This window comes from Rhineura floridana, chromosome 11 (assembly GCF_030035675.1).
Source record: "Rhineura floridana isolate rRhiFlo1 chromosome 11, rRhiFlo1.hap2, whole genome shotgun sequence".
Lineage (NCBI taxonomy): Eukaryota > Metazoa > Chordata > Lepidosauria > Squamata > Rhineuridae > Rhineura > Rhineura floridana.
Window position 1 is genome coordinate 71462885 of NC_084490.1, and position 16861 is coordinate 71479745.

Sequence of the window (16861 nt, forward strand, 5' to 3'; positions counted from 1 at the left end):
CTGAGCCTCAAGTGACAGGAGCGGATCTAATAAGACCCCCAAACTACGTACCTGCTCCTTTAGGGGGAGTGTAACCCCATCTAGGGCAGGTCGAACGTCAACCATCTGGGCAGAGGGCCCTCCCACCAACAGCATCTCAGTCTTGTCAGGATTGAGTTTCAGTTTATTAGCTCTCATCCAGCCCATTATCGCGGCCAGGCAGCGGTCTAGTACATCAACAGCCTCACCTGACGAAGATGAAAAGGAGTAGTAGAGCTGCGTATCATCAGCATATTATAATCACTATGGGTGCAGTACACGGCCACGGAGGGGGCAGAATGTAGAGACCCGAACAGGCTCAGTACACGACCACGGAGGGGGTAGAATGCACTGGCAGATGGCTGAGTGCACGGCCACAGAGGGGGCAGAATGCACTATGGTATCAGCTTCAGTATAATGCAGGCTGGATTTCAGGGTTTCAGGCTTGGTACACTGCCACAGAGGGGGCAGAATGTACAGGATATACTTCAGGCTTGATGCACGGCCACAGAGTGGGCAGAATGCACTATGTTGTCAGTGTCAATATAATGCAGACTAGTTTAGGCTTATGCAAGTTATCACAGTCTGAGCGCACGGCCACAGATGGGTTAGAGTGTACAGTTCAACTTGTGCGCAGTATGAGTAGTGTCAGCACACAGCCACAGCAAGGTATAGTCCAAAAGCAGTTTAGATCACAGCCACAGCCTGAAGAGGCACGGCCACAGATGGGTTAGAGTGTACAGTTCAACTTGTGCGCAGTATGAATAGTCTCAGCACACAGCCACAGCAAGGTATAGTCCAAAAGCAGTTTAGATCACAGCCACAGCCTGAAGAGGCACGGCCACAGATGGGTTAGAGTGTACAGTTCAACTTGTGTGCAGTATGAATAGTCTCAGCACACAGCCACAGCAAGGTATAGTCCAAAAGCAGTTTAGATCACAGCCACAGCCTGAAGAGGCACGGCCACAGATGGGTTAGAGTGTACAGTTCAACTTGTGTGCAGTATGAATAGTCTCAGCACACAGCCACAGCAAGGTATAGTTCAAAAGCAGTTTAGATCACAGCCACAGCCTGAAGACGCAGCCACAGAAGCGCAGTGCATACGGTGTAGATCACTGTCACAGACTTGAAAAGCAGCAGCAATAGTCGAGTGGAAAAGAAGCCTTGTATATCTGCAGGATCCTAACTGTCCCACACATACAGTAGCTCTGGCAGCCTGCTATTAGTTAGTACATGAGAGGAAAAGGGGACAAATAAAATGGCGCCCGAGGCAGGTGCGGGAAAATACAAATGAAAATGGCGGGCAATAAAGAAGGGGCAATGGCGGACTGAGGCACACAACTCGATCTGCAGCCGCGGGGCCGATTAGCGAGATCGCGGCACAGCAAATAGGCAGGGAGCAGCTAGGGAGAAATCACAGCCGCTAGACAGCAGTAGGTAGCAGCCGCAGTCGCCGTCTGCCCAACTGTCACGGCGTGGAACGCAAGGCAGAGAGCCTCAAGAAAAAAGCTGCGGCACAGAAAATAGGTAGGAAGCAGCTAGGGAGAAATCGCAGCCGCTAGAGGGCAGTAGGGAGTCTGCCCAAGTGTCGCAGTGTGGAAAGCAAGGCAGCGAGCCTCAAGAAAAAACCAACGGACAAAGCCGCACGAAAGAGAGCCGCAGTAGCTGGCTCTCGAGGGGATATGACACCGAAGCTGCCGCCGTGAGGATAGAAGCCTCGGTAAACCCCGGGAAGGAATTGACTCAAAACGGCCAGGAACAGTAGAGAGCGCCGGGAGCTGCAGCCGCAAGCTCCCACTGGGAATGGAGAGAACCGCAGCCGCGGTCTCTCTGAGGGCTGTAGGACAAAAAACTGGGAAAATAAACGGCCCGGGTCAGGGAGAACCCCCCCAAGGAAGTTCCCCAGGAATGGCAAACAACGTTAGAAACAAGACAGAGGGAAGGGAAAACGGTTGGTAAACACACAAATAACAATACCTCCACACCCTGTCAGACAAATACAAGAACAAAACACACAGAGACTTAGCTAAGCTACGCTATAGAATATCAATCTTGTTCGTACGAAGGCAAGAATGAACTGGGGAGTGGGAGGGGCCTGACGCCCCTAGTCTTGACTTCAAAAACATTCTTGCCTTCGCACAATAGGTGGAACTATAACCTGCAGTGATGGCCCACCTCCTATGGAAAATAAATGTGCTAAATTAAATGTAGGACATCAGAAAAATTTCTTATGGAATCACCCTATGAAAGCATCGGAAAATTCTCCAACTAATTTCCCCCCCAGAAAACCTCACATCATTGAATACAATACATTTACAATAGATAGAATATTGCCCTTTATATGAAGTTTAATCATTCATATTGGTCATAATCCAGCAACAAAGAGTTCTTTATAAAACAACTACTATGCTTCTTATTTCACTAGCACATTCAAATATATTTGAAGATTTATGGAATGCTGTCAATGTGATTAATAAAAGAGTCACAATTTCCCCAGCCTTTCTGGTTTCAAAGTTATCTCCTTTCAATTGCAATGACGAGCATAAACCAGTCTAGTAATCACTTCTGCATTTAATACTATTTTGTTTCTTTCTGGAAACCAAATCTGATTTGGCATCATATCTGAACGCACAAACCGACAAACCAGATTCAGAAACCATGGTTTGACGTGGGTGCAAACCACATCTGTGCTAATTATGGCTTGGAATAATGTCCAAATTCCTGCTCCTCTGCCTCTGAAGGACTTTATGGCGAGACACTAGAATGCTGAACAGAAGGAAGATAAAAGAAGACAAGCTTTAAACCATGGTTTGTCTGTATGTTTGAAAGCTTAGATATGGTTTTAAATTATGTCTGAATTGAAGCATTGAAGGAAGGCGCTGCTTTGGATTCCCCAAGTAGTAAAGGCCAGTCTAGAAAAAATGAGGAAGACTTTTCAAATATGCAAGTGCAAACTCATTCAAATCAATTGGGAATTCAGTCAACCTTGGGATACTGAAGGACTGTGTCCTAAGGAAATAATAGGTAGCACCAAAGTAGCCCCACAGATTAGTTCACTCCATCCATTATTTTACATTTTTAGAAACCTAACCTGTGGGACAAACCTCACTCTCTCAGATTTGAGATTGTCCTGTTGATATATACTGCTATTACATTGCATTTTGATGTTGATTTGATTTGCCATTCTTAGTTTTAGTTATGCATTTTGTTTAGAGATATCTATTGTTTGTGTTTCTTAAAATGTGGAATTATTAGTAGTATTACTTTGTTCTGAATATGAAATTTGTATTGAATTTCTTATATTGATACCTTTTTGTTAGAATATGTGAACTACTTAAAGATTTCTGTTGAAATATGAAGTGATATATATATTAAAAAAATACATAAAAACTAACTAAAAAAACCCCTAAATGTACTTTGCCACTTCTGCCCCCCCCTCCCCCTGTTTTCCCACTGATGCTGCCACTGAAAGAACTACTCAAATTCTAGGGATAGTTAAGACAAAAGAGACCAAAAATCCATACTTCCATTGAGGGGAAAAAATCCCGATAAAGAGAATTGGTACAAATATTTAAGGGACCACATTAACTGTCATAACTATCCAGCCTGGTTTTTGTTGCATTGTTGGATAGTACAAATGTTCAGAGAAACAGGATAAGTATTTCATAATGCATTCAACCAGTTATTTGTTGAGTGTTTTGCATAAAATGCTGCATCCTAAACACCTGAAAGCAATAGGGTTGCTGGTGAGCTTTGTAACAACAAAATAGGAAATGGTCTCATAATAGGAAATAAATATTTACAGAACCAAAATAATCCTTAGGGTGTTTTTCTTTTCCAAATTGTGATGCAATGATCAAAGTAGTATTCACACTTTTGAGATCTGGGGCCCTCATTTAATACCAACATGCAGCACAGACCCACTTATTCCCCCCCCCTTGTGACATTTACTCCATTGTCTATCTGTTTCATGGGTCAAAGTATATCTGTGTCATATCAGTTCTAACTTATTTAAAGCTGTGGCTGCACCTGTTTTCCCCACAACACATCTTGGGAACAACTGGTGTATATTTCACCCTGACTAGGACTATATTTCTCATAGTCTGAATGTCCAGAAGGTGTTAAGTGGCTCTCAGGATTGCCTGATGCTTGGACCGCTGGTCTCACCTAAAAGGCAATTTTACTGGATGACAGTCCATCAAGTGGGTAGACATCACCATAAAGTGATGTCTAGCACACGGTGTTCCCTCCCAGTCCATTTCATGATGGGACCGATGAAGGTTGTCAAGGTAGACAAAACAATATGAAGACACAACAGGAAAACACCAGAAACAGTAATAGCAAAACAACAACTACTACTACTTTCTTTAGAATCTAAAACAAAGAACTTAACAGTAAAAAGATCACATTAGTCTTAGCATCCGAACCTGATGAGAGAACAGAACAAGCAGAGAATATAACATCGTAGCATCTTAACACACTGATTCTAAGCAGTCACCAGAAAGGATACCACAGACAGGCAGCTATGTCTAAGCAAAGCACGGAGAGGCCTTGATGGACTGTCATCCAGGAAAACCACCTTTCAGATGAGACCAAGAGCCCATTTCCCCTGGATGACAGTCCACCAAGTGGGATGTACCAAAGTAAATCCGAGTAGGGTGTGGACATCTCAGTTGCATAAGTCTGCAGAACCACTTGCTATAAAACAAGCCTCCCAAAAGAGACTTCTGCAGATATATATGCATTGGTTTTATAAGATTTGACAAATGTATTAAGTGTAGTTCAAGTTCAAAATAGTTGAATTCAAGATAGTTATAGTTCAAAAACACGTTGCCACTCTACAAATATCTATAAGGGGAGCATCAGTTGCAATGACTGCCATGGTAGAAGTTGACCTGGTGGAATTCAGTCACTTTTGTTTTTTGAATGGGCAACTTCAGAGAGTCATAGGTCAAGGTGATACAGGCCTGCAGTCAACATAGCAAAGTCACTGGAGATGTTTTCTTCCCCAAGGTCTTTGGATAAAAGGAGATGAAGAGAGGGTCTATGGCCCTAAAATGTCTTGTATGATTGACGTAGACCTTAGAGTCCTATGCACATCCAATGAGTGCCACTCTCTTTCTAAAGGATGAACAAAATTCGGACACAAGAAAGACGATGCTAGCTTTTAGTTATGATGGAAACTGGTATTTATCTTAGCCAGGAATGAGGGATCAGTCCTGAGAACCACATGGTCCTTGTGGAAAATACAGAGGTGCTACGGGCACTCAACTCTGAGATACGACGGTGGTTGCTATTAGGAACAGTACTTTATTGTAGAGAATCCAAACCGTTTGGAGAGGCCTGAATGGTGAATGCTAAAGAACCTGCAACACTTTCTGTCATTCCCAGGAAGGAAAACTGTGGGCAGGAGGATGAGAAACGGATATCCCCCTGCAAAATCAGAAGGGATGGTTGTCCATGAAGATAACAATGCTGGAGTCAAGAAAGAAGAGGCAGCCAAGGCCTGTTGCTGTACAGTGTTCATTTTGAGTTCCATCCACATCCCATTGTGGCCATGACCTAGTGAACTGTGGCCTTGCAAAAGAAGCAAGGACAGTTTTGATGATAACCGAGATGTGAGACCGCTTCAATTGTCATATGCTCAAGTGTCACACCATTAGCTTTACCCACTCTCGATCCAAATGTCACACTGGGCTCTGGAATGGATCTGGATGAATCAGGAGGCCCCTATGGCTCTGCCATGGATAATCTGAGCAGGTCAGAGAACCAAGGACATCAAAGCACGAGAGCCAGAAAGACCATCTGTGTTCTATTATCTCCCCCATGCTATTCAACATCTATGTAAAGCCGCTGGGGGCCATCATCAGGAGATTTGGGCTGCAGTGTCACCAATATGCGGATGATACTCAGCTCTATCTCTCGTTTAAGTCCTCATCTGAGTTGGCTGTGGATACCGTGTCCAAGTGCCTGGAATCCGTAAGTGAATGGATGGGAAGGAATAAGCTGAAACTGAACCCCGACAAAACTGAGGTGTTGCTCGTGGGAGATAAGAGAAGGTTGGGGGATATAGACCTGGTGTTTAATGGCGTAAGATTGCCCCTGAAGGACCAGATCTGCAGCCTTGGGGTCGTTCTTGACTCCCAGCTGTCCATGGAGGCTCAGGTCTCGGCAGTGAGCCAGGCAGCTTGGTATCAACTCCATCTGAGGCTGCAACCCTACCTTCCTGCCCATCTTCTCCCACGGGTGATACATGCCCTGGTCTCCTCTCGCTTAGACTACTGTAATGCGCTCTACGTGGGGTTGCCCTTGAAAACGGTCCGGAAATTACAGCTGATACAGAATGCGGCGGCACGATTGATTAAGAACAGCCGTTGCCGTGATCATATCACTCCGGTGCTTGTAGATCTACACTGGCTACCAGTTGTTTACCGGGCCCAATTCAAGGTGCTGGTATTGACCTTTAAAGCCCTATACGATTTTGGCCCAGTTTATCTGAAGGAGCGCCTCCAGCATCACCAATTATGCCGCCTGACAAGATCAGCCACACAAGACCTTCTCTCGGTCCCACCAGTTAAAACAGCTAGGCTGGTGCGGACCAGAGAGAGGGCATTTTCGATTGTGGCCCCCACCCTCTGGAATTCCCTTCCTTTTGACCTTCGCCATGCCCCCTCCTTGATGGGTTTCCGCTGGGCCTTGAAGACCTGGCTATTCAGGCAGGCCTACAGGATCTCTGGGGTGGGTTAGTTTTTAACGTTGTTGATTAAATGTAAGAGGGGTGATTAGTTTAATTATTGAGTATGGTTGTCTTGGTTTTATACTGTATTTTATTTTTTGTCAATGTACGTTGCCTAGAGTGGCCGTTAATTCGGCCAGATAGGCGACTCAAAAATAAAATTTTATTATTATTATTATTTATTTATTTTCTCAGAGTGTGTACCATTAGAGGCATGGGAGAAACATGTACGGAAGCCCCCTTGGGCTACAGAGTCAAAAGGGCTTCCACTGTGTTCAACATCTGGTACATCACAAAAGCATGCAAGTTGGCAGTTCTGGGCTGTTGTGAACAAATCTACCAGGAAGGGATCCAAGCACAGTTGGAATTGAAAGATGTTCAAATGTAGCTTCCACTCCCACTGGAGAACCTGTTGTCACTGAGATGTTATACCAGGAGAGATGAGATATGGCATTCAGCCAATTGAAGAGGAGATCAGACTCAGACTTATGACATCTTGACCACTTTCCCCACCTATTTTTATATGTGCCTTTACAGTTGTCTGTGTGGAGGCGGCCATGGACAAGATTGAACTTCTGGCCAAACATAGCAGTGCCAGGCAAGCCACTTACAACTCCAACTAATTTATGCTATTCCTTGTTTCTAGATTGGACTTTGGCCCTGCATGTGTTTGGCAGGTCCAGGAATGGAGTGCCCCTCTGCAGGTTCTCCAGTCTGTCCACCACACAAAGGACTTAAGGGGAGTGAGGGACAGAGGAATTATCCAGTGCCTGGAGATGACAATATAGAACTGGTATGTCAGCAAAGCCATAGGGGCTGAGTGTGGTGACAAGCCCACAGAATTATCTGTATGGCGGAAGTAAACACTTTCAGTGCCTTTGCAAGCAATGTGAGATCCATTGCCTAAAGCTTTAGGAGGGCCACTGCCAAATCCTGGATGGTCTGGATCCACTCTGGTAATAATAAGATTAGAGAATGCCTGGTGCCCAACAGGGTCCCTAGTAGCAGAAGCTACCATGTGAGAATAAGGTGGCTCTTCTCCATGTTAATCAGGAATCCGTGGCCATCAAGGCAGTGAGAGTGATCTGGACGTGATCTGAGACCGGATGAAGCTATCTGCACAAACCAATAGACTATTCAGGTACGAATATGGATATCCTGGAAGCAAAGATGAGCCACCAGGGTAACCATGATCTTTGTGAGACCAAAGGGGATGCCCTGATCTTGATAGTGATAAGGGCCATAGGCAAAGTGAAGAGATTTCCTGTGCTCTGGGAGGATCAGAACATGCAGATACACTTCAATGGATGGAAGCCAGGAAATCTCCTGGCTGCAAAGCCCCCTAGATAGAAGCCAGAGAATCCATCTTTACTTTTTGGTATCACACACACTGATTGAAAAACCTTAGATCCAAGATGGCCCTCCAAGACTGATCTTGCTTGGGCATGATGGTCAAAATGGGGTAGACTCCAGAGTAGAAGTCACCAGGATCCACTAGCTTGATCGCACAAGTGTACAACAGATGTTGTGTTTCTTTGGACATTTGGAGGCAGCGGAAGGACAAAACCTCAAGCAGAGTGAATTGTAATAATCCAGCCATGAAATCATCAGACTGCTGGTGACAGTTCACTCCAAATATCATAATGACAGCTTTGTATAAATATTAAATGCCCATCATCAAACTGCCAAGGGGCCAACAAATCATCACTCAATGCCATTCTCTGGAAACAGCCTTGGCTGTTGGTAGGAACCAAACCTCTAGCATAAACAGTGCCCCCAATTCTCATTCCCTGAGCCTCAGTGATAGAAGGATATAAGGGAAAACGGTATTGAAAGCTGCTGAGACATCAAGGAGAATCTTATTTCCTCTCTCTCTCCCTTAGTTGGCCTGACAGATAAAGGTCACTAGGGTGATCAAAGGTGATTCAGTCCCATGACCAGGCCTGAACCTAGACTGGAATGGGTCCAGATAATCTTCCAATAACATCTGGAGGTCACCACCCTCTTGATCACCTTCACAAGTAATGAGACATTCACGGCCAGGTGAAGGAACATTTTCTTTGCAGTCATCCCTGTTATGTGGTAAGCTTGATCACGTGCTCTCACCAGTGTTTGATCATCTTCATCATAAGATTTCCACCGCTTTTGCTTTAGCCGCTATCCAACCTATTTCATCACCTGAAGCTCCTCCATGTACCAGGGACTACAGGGGCTCCAAAGCATTGGAGAGGTTGCTCAGGAGTGACTGCATCAATGGCCTTCCTCATCTCACCATTTCACAAGACCAGGGCCTCAACAGAGTTGTCAGTTCTGTCATCTGGAAAATCCCCCAAACCATTCAGGAAACTGCCAGGTTCCATAAGTGTCCAGGGACGGACAATCTTAATGGGTCTTCCATTCCTGCAGAAAGGGATGCAGTCCAAACCTCACCAGAAAATGGTCTGACCACGACAATGGGGTTGCAACTTCCAGATCATCCACCTCCTGGTTTGCAGGATCTGGATTGTCCATTCCTCAGGCTGATATGCAGGCTGAAAGGACTGATGACTTATTCTCTCATTTTTAGGTGATAGGGAGAGCCTTCCTCATCTTTGGTTTTGATGAGATGTTTTGATCTATGTTCTCATCCAACAGCTTCGCTCCCAAAGAAAGATGTCCCAGCAGGCCTGATCTGGGAGCCTTGGTTGACCTCACAGTTCTGCAACCATATGTTTATCCATGCTACCATATTTGCCATCAGGATTCCAAATGAAGAACGTCTGTTGATGCATCCACCAACATCATGGAAAATCCAATCTTCTGAACATCCTCTTTTGCTGCCTTTAACATGCTCTCCATGTGCTAAAACTCACCAGACAGGCTTTGCAAATTAGTCACTGAAGCTCTGAATGCTATGGCCAAGGCCCTGAAACCAATTTATAGAGCTACTTCAACCCATTTGTCACAATGGTCCTTGGGACCGCCCTCCTCTTCTTAAGGAATGATAGTAGTAGATGAAGAGAGATGATGCAGAGACTGGGGCATCCACCAACAAAGTTTTCAGGAAGTCTATAACCTCTGGTGACGAGTACAGTTTGTTGGCCATATGTAGTGAGGACTTCCTTTTTGCCAGATTAATCTACTCTGCCATCCACATCACATAAAAAAGTTGGGAAAGGGAACTGTGGCTTACAGGGTCCTTGCGGAAAAAACACTTTATTGCCCAAGGGCAGCTGAGCCTGTTTATCCTTAGGTATTGCAGGTGTGGCAGTGTCTAGCTGCAATGCTTGGGTGGCTTTAGCCAAGAGGGATGGGAAGTACTCAAAGGAAGAAAAGATGATCATGCAAAGAACAGACATGGAGTCCTCCTTCAATAATTCCCTTTCTTTTCAGACCCAATGATACCTCAGACTTGGTGGGAGAAGTGTCCCCCAGAGGAAGATTCGTGACATGCCCAAAGCTTGCATCCCCTAGGATTGGACCACTTTTATCATGGGAAGGGAACAAGCTTTGGATTGTTTGCCCTTTTCCCTGGGTTAGAGGAAAGAGTTCACCATTCTGGGGAAAGAATCCTCCTCGAAGAAGTGGAGGAAGAGGAAGAACTTGAAGAGGACAACCTATATTTTTCCTTTCTCTTCTTATGGACAGAGAATCCCTTACAATGATAGTGGCACTTTCTTTTTCCTCTGTAGGGCTTTTAGTGCTAGATTTGGAGTAAACCTACTATTTCTCCTTCCCCTCCAATCAAGAGACTGCCCCATAAACCTCTTCTTAGATCACCTCCCCTACCAAGAGAAAGACTCTGGTTGAATTTCCCCACTAAGTGTAACTGACCATTGGCAATGGACTCAGGGCCCCCGGGGTTACTTTCACACTTGCTCCGTGCACACCAATGAAGCTGCTCTGGCCTGTTGGGGGGGCACAGAGGCGCACTTATGATGTTCAAGACATCAGCCTCCACCTGGCCCAGGTAGAAAGGGCAAACAGGAGAAGGCCAACGGATTGATGTCACATGTGGGTGGTTCACTAGCCCCTGTAGCGGAGGAGAAAACACATGAAGTTCTGTTACCTCACATACATGCAAATTAATGGTGGGTGCTTCAATGGCCCAAGAGGCCTGCCTGACCTGGATGGGAAGGACTGAGATGGCCAGGCCGATTAGTGGAAGCTATGTGCAGGTGGGCTCACCAGCCCCAATTGGGGAGGAGAAGCTGCCCATTGTCCCTCTGTCATGCAGACATGTGGTCCAATGCTGGAGTGCTCAAAAGGGCAGGAGAAGCCCCACAGAGCAACTATTTTCTTCAAGAAATCCCTTTCCCCTGCTCTAACTATGTTGTGCTGGGTGGAAAGGGGGATAAAGATAACGGCCCTCTGAACAAACACAGAATTAAAAAAGAAAACACAATTTCTCTTGACACACAAAAAAGATGGTGAGCTCAACAAAAACCCTGCTTTTCTGTGAAGAGACAGGACCATGGGGGAGGGGGGATAGGACAGGATAGTACTTCCCCCAGGAGAAGATCTTCTCTGAGTGGCCCTGTCACTCCAAGGGGAAGGGACTAGTCCAATGGTCTGGAATGCCCTTTAGATGCCACAAGATAATAGTCTCCCCGTGAGGATGTGAAAAGCAAATACATTAGGAACAAGGTGCACAAGTTCCCCTTTCACATGATATATAAAGCATGGAAAGAGGATATCTGAGCAGAGCTTGGTAAAGTTACTTTTTTGAACTACAACTCCCAACAGCCCAATCCAGTGGCCATGCTGGCTGGGGCTGATGGGAATTGTAGTTCAAAAAAGTAACTTTACCAAGCTCTGTATCTGAGTCATGCATCTTTTGCTGATGTGACTTTTTAATATGTGAAGTAGTTAGAGGATGGCAAGAGACACACTGATCCATCTGGCATAGTGGCTAGTTTCTATACTGTATAGGCTGCCCTCCACCTCACCTGATACATCGACTGTAAACTTGGCATCATGTTCCTCAAAATATGCCAGAACTTCAATATTACCACAGTTGTATATGACATGATGAAAGTAATTAAAATGAAATAATCCAGACAGAAAATATAACACAGTGTCCCTACACTTAAGTTATGTAAGTTGATGACTGTTTAACATTGTCTGTTGTTTTGGGTGCTTTATCCGTTTGATGGAGCATTTTAATGTATATTGTTTATTTTTATTTATTTATTAAATGTATATCCCACCCTTCCTCCCAGAAGGAGACCAGGGCAGCACATTCTACGATTTGTTTGTTTTTCTGTTGTGTTCTGTATCCTTCCCTGATATCTATATTGATGAAGGGTGGGTTATTAATATTTTTAATAAAATTAATGCATACCTTCTCCAAGCCCTTTGAATAATGTCAGCAGCACAGTTCTTCTTCTGGAAGAGCTCTTTCCTTGCTCTTTCCTTCCCTATTGCTTGCATCCAGACCTCGAAGGGGATGGCTTCAATGTTTGTGCTATTGTGCTGATGAAAGCACATTTGATGCTCTGAAGTCTGGGGTGCTGTTAGAGCTTGCCTGTCCAGTTTTGCAGTGCTTCTGCAACCGCTGTCCAGTGCCATTTTGTTGGACATTAGCCTTGTAGTCCTTGCATCACTGGCCAGCAAAGGACAGACCTTGTTACGTGTCAGCTTATTTGTTTGTATAACAGCAACGCTTGAAGAGTCCTTCCTGATATATGCACTTCTCACTTTGGCACTCCCAGGTCTGCTGGCACCAGCTCGGCACCATTTCTCATCATTTAACTCTTTGCTTCTTGCATTCTCCTGCTGCAGGTTGCCTTTAAGTGCCATTTCACAGTGTCTTGAATTCCTTGTGTTTCCACCAGTGCACTTAGTGTTCTGAACACAAACTCCTGTTTCTTTACATTGGTTTATATCGTCGTTTATTGACAGACTTTGATTTTCTGATTTCTCCCCAGAACAGGCAGCTTTACTGCTGGAGTCATGCCTTTTCCTGGCATGCATAAAGGTGTCATTTGCTTTCGTATTAGGCGCTTTGTGTTTTTTACCATCCCTGCTTGAAGTAGCAGATATAACTTGACGCTCATCGCTTTCTTTACTGGAATGGGACTTGCATTTACTGTTTGCTCTGGATACCTCTAGGGAGACAAAATAAATGGGAAAATAATTTTAATTTCCTAATAACAGTTTCTTAGATTGACAAATATTGAGACACAATATAGTTAAGATAGATAAAAACCTTAATTGATATTCAAGCAGAATTGGTTTTGGAAGTCAAGTTGTGGGAAGTAGTTAATAACTAACTAAAATGAATATCTCACAGAAGTTAAAGAACAAAGCATCCAAGAGGCTAAAACCTTTACCTACAGCTTTCTACTAAGAATTTAATGCATGCTCCTTGATCATATTATCTGCAAATGCAACAGTTGCATGGAACAAACTGCAATACAGAACTGAATCATGCAATCATATATTCTCCCTGCTGAACAGAATCCTAACAGCATACCTCCCCTCATCAGTGTCTCTTAACAAATGGTTAACATCTCAGTGGAACCTAGCAGAGAAGTTATGGCTCCTTTCCATGATGTTGTTTGTTTAGCCAATCTAATAGTGGGGTTGGATACTAGACCAAAACATCAATGCCTAAGAGGAATTTGGGAAACGGTAGGATGTGAACTCAATTACCATTTTTTAAAAAAATATGAAAGTGTATGGTATGTGCTTTCAAACCATACTTTGAACAGGTAAATTCACAGTCTTGGACTCTTCTCCTGTTCAAAGGAGTTCTAGTGTTCCCCTTTTGTCTATAGTAATTGATATGGTTGCTATGGATACCACACTCAGAAGACAGATGTAACACAATATTCTAGTTTCTTTCCAACTTACAACTAAAATGGCAGATGTGCATTCCAGCAAACTGCATCCTGGCTCAGCTATGACTCTTGCCCCTAACCCCATGATTTATGTGAACTGTCAATTTATATATACTTTTAAAAAGCACCATATAAACATGATCTACTCATGTGCCATGTTATTTTTAAAGTGCAAAACTGCTTCAGGCATCCCATCCTGGAAGTCAGCCAATCAGCACTACACTTGAAACTAGAGGTGGGGAAACGTTTTAAAGTCAAAGACCTCATTATCTCTATGAAAGATACTGATACTGATGATGGGCAGGTCCGAGGCCAATGATGGGTGCGGCTAAAGCCAAAAGTTGGCAGTAATACCCCCCTTTTCTCTGTCTCTCTGCCACCCCTCCTTTTTTACACACACACATCCATTTGTATACACCCCATTCATATACATCTATCCATTCATCTGTGCACCACTTGTCACACACACACTCATCAGGATTGTGAGGGAAAGCTGAGGTGTAAACCTCTCCCCCCCCCCATGAATGGTAGGGAGCGGTAGGGAACAGCTCAGCAGCAGAGAAAAGAGGACTATGGAGTCCTGTTGCTCAGCTGAGCAGTAGGACTCTATAGGTGACCGTGACGGTGTAGGCTGAAGAGGGACGACGTCTTGGAGGAGAAGGCCTATGAGCTGCTCCTAACGCATAGGCCAGCAGCATTCCATTCCTGCTGTACACATAGAGAACCACAATCCTCTAAACTCAGTCTTGAGAGGAATAGTTAAATGTGCCAAGGGTGCTTCCAGAGCAACTTCATTGCTCTAAAAATGTTACACAAGGCACCCTGATAGGGGTGTTTGCACATTACATTTACCAAGTGTACAATCTGTGTACCTGGGGACATTAGTTGAACTGTACACATGTACAGTTATTCTTATAAACATTCAATGAGTGTATAGTCTCCAGTATATATGTTTGCTGCTAGCACAAAACAATGGCTCCAATGACACTTATTAAATGCATCACTGAACCAATTCCCTTTTACTGGCAACAAGGCAAGACATACTGGGTCTGTTATACTTCCTTAAAACTGTTTCCTGCTAAGGTAGGAAATTCCTATATTCAGTAGACATAGTTGTACCAAGAAGTGGAGTGTACCTTTGTGCTTTTCGTTTTTTCTGCAGTGTCTTACATTTTTTAAACTAAGACACTAACTTCTCATAATTATAAAATATTGTAAATACATAATACCTTGTTATTCTTAGAGAAGTTTTTATTTTCTTTGATATAGGCATTCACAGCACAATCCTATACATGCTTACTCAGAAGTAAGTCCTATTGGGTTCAATGTACTGTATGATTACAGCAGTAAATATATTTAATGTTTATATATGAAACAAATGTTTTGAGAGGAGGGTTGGACAAAAAAATAAACTGCTGAAAAGATTATTTGAAATGAAATGATGCTTCTAACTTGGTTTCTTCTTGAGGATATTGTATAATATTTATATAGTTTAATACACAGGATTGCATTTAAAACATATGTTAAATGAAGGTTGCTTTTGCAGCAGGGCTTTCAAACCCCTGTCCTGCCACTTCAGCATACTGTGCCTCCTGAAAAGCCTTTCCTGCACTTTAGAAGGATTTGGGCTGTAGCACATTGCTGTGGTTAATGGGACAGAGTACTTTTTTCTTACACATTTTCAGTGAATATATCTGTAGCTCAGTATTAAAAAGTTCTAATTAGTAATATCTCTTTATTGATGTCACAATATTTAGGTTTTAGATAGCCCTTTAGAGCAGGGGTGAGCAGGAGGTAATTTAGAATCTACTGATAGGTTGCTAGGTGATTTGAAGGACATTAGCAAGGATTTCTGACTTGCCCAAAGAAGTAATCAGAGGAATTGTTGTACCAATACCAGGCATGAAGGATCTCCCCTTTCTTAGCAAGGTGATTTGAGAGGGTGGCGGCAGCAGCTCAACTCCAAGTTTTCCTGGATGGATTGGATTTTCAATCAGGCTTCAGGCATGGGTCAGAGAGACAGAGAGTGCCCTGGTCGCCCTGCTTGATGACCTACACCTGGCATTGGACAGGGGGAGTGCATCCCTGTTGGTGCTGCTGGACCTCTCAGCGGCCTTTAATACCATCGATCATGGTATTCTTCTGAGCTGTCTTGCTGGGATGGGTCTAGGAGGCACTGTTCTACAGTGGCTCCGTTCCTACCTAATGGACAGGACCCAGAAAGTGGTGCTGGGAGACTACTGCTCGACCCCCTGACCACTGAAGACACAGACAGTGAAAGACAACGACCCGTGCAAAGATGATGAGGAAGAAGATCCACACCTCCTTTTCCAGTGCAATGGGTTCAGAGAGACCCAGAAACCCCACTGAGGTAGCAAGAGCAAGAGCCAGCCTCATAGAGTGGGTGTGACACAAGACATGAAGACTAGTCCTGAGAGTATTATCAACTGAGAGCATAGGTGAGAGCACCAGTGTGTTATGGTGGTGAAGAGAATCCTGAATTTCAAGAGCAGTGTGCCACTTGGGAAGCAAGAGTCCAAGCAACAAATACCTTTACTTGTAGGAGAGGAGGGGGAAAGGAAGAAATCTCTGTCCAGTGATTCAACCATCAGTTATAGAATCCGGTCAACTAGCTATGGAACCAAAGGCTGTTCAGCATGTGCACGCCAAGTTTCAAGAGGAAGATGGTGAAGAGAGTGAAGATGCTACACAAGACTTAGGAGATGAACAGTTTGCCTAGAGACCAAGAACTGAACCAGCATGACTTTTAGTCCCATGTCTTTAAAAAAGCCAAGCAGAATTGCACCGCTCTCCCTATGTTAATAATTCCTGACTCTCCCTGTTCGGCTAAAGCCTGAATCGCTGAAACACAGCTGAATACCTCAAAAGTCGAAGACACATGTGTTTCTGAGCACAGAATAGACACCATGAAGACATGTAAGCAATTGAAATATGCTATATTAAAGAAGCCCAAAGCCATGATTAAAGCTGTGCATGTCCCACGGCACCGAAATGCAAAGCGGAATCATGAGATAAAAGGGAATCCATGTGAACCCTCAATCCGCTGCATTCACAAGAATGAAGTAGTTCTGACCATTTCAGTATTCTGAGTTTTAACAGGACTGTTTATTGGAGTGGGGAGCTGTTAGCCTGCTTTCGGCTATGCTGCAGTGCAAACCCTGCAGATGGCATGGGGATGGTATTATACCTGCTAAGTTAGCACAGGTAAGGTCCCATAGATTTCCAGCTGGTCCTATAAAGCAGTGATTTAGCTGCTCTGTTC

The 16861-nt window shown here is 44.1% G+C and overlaps 1 protein-coding gene across 9 annotated transcripts in view; it reads right to left on the reverse strand.

Annotated features, from left to right (window-relative positions):
* INVS (inversin) overlaps nucleotides 1–16861 on the reverse strand; it is a 220119-nt gene that overhangs the window by 36366 nt on the left and 166892 nt on the right. For all 9 annotated transcript variants that reach the window (XM_061589721.1, XM_061589718.1, XM_061589716.1 and 6 more), the window contains one exon: nucleotides 12078–12843. In XM_061589721.1, coding sequence (XP_061445705.1) covers nucleotides 12078–12843 — 766 coding nt within the window. The remainder of the gene's footprint in view (nucleotides 1–12077; nucleotides 12844–16861) is intronic.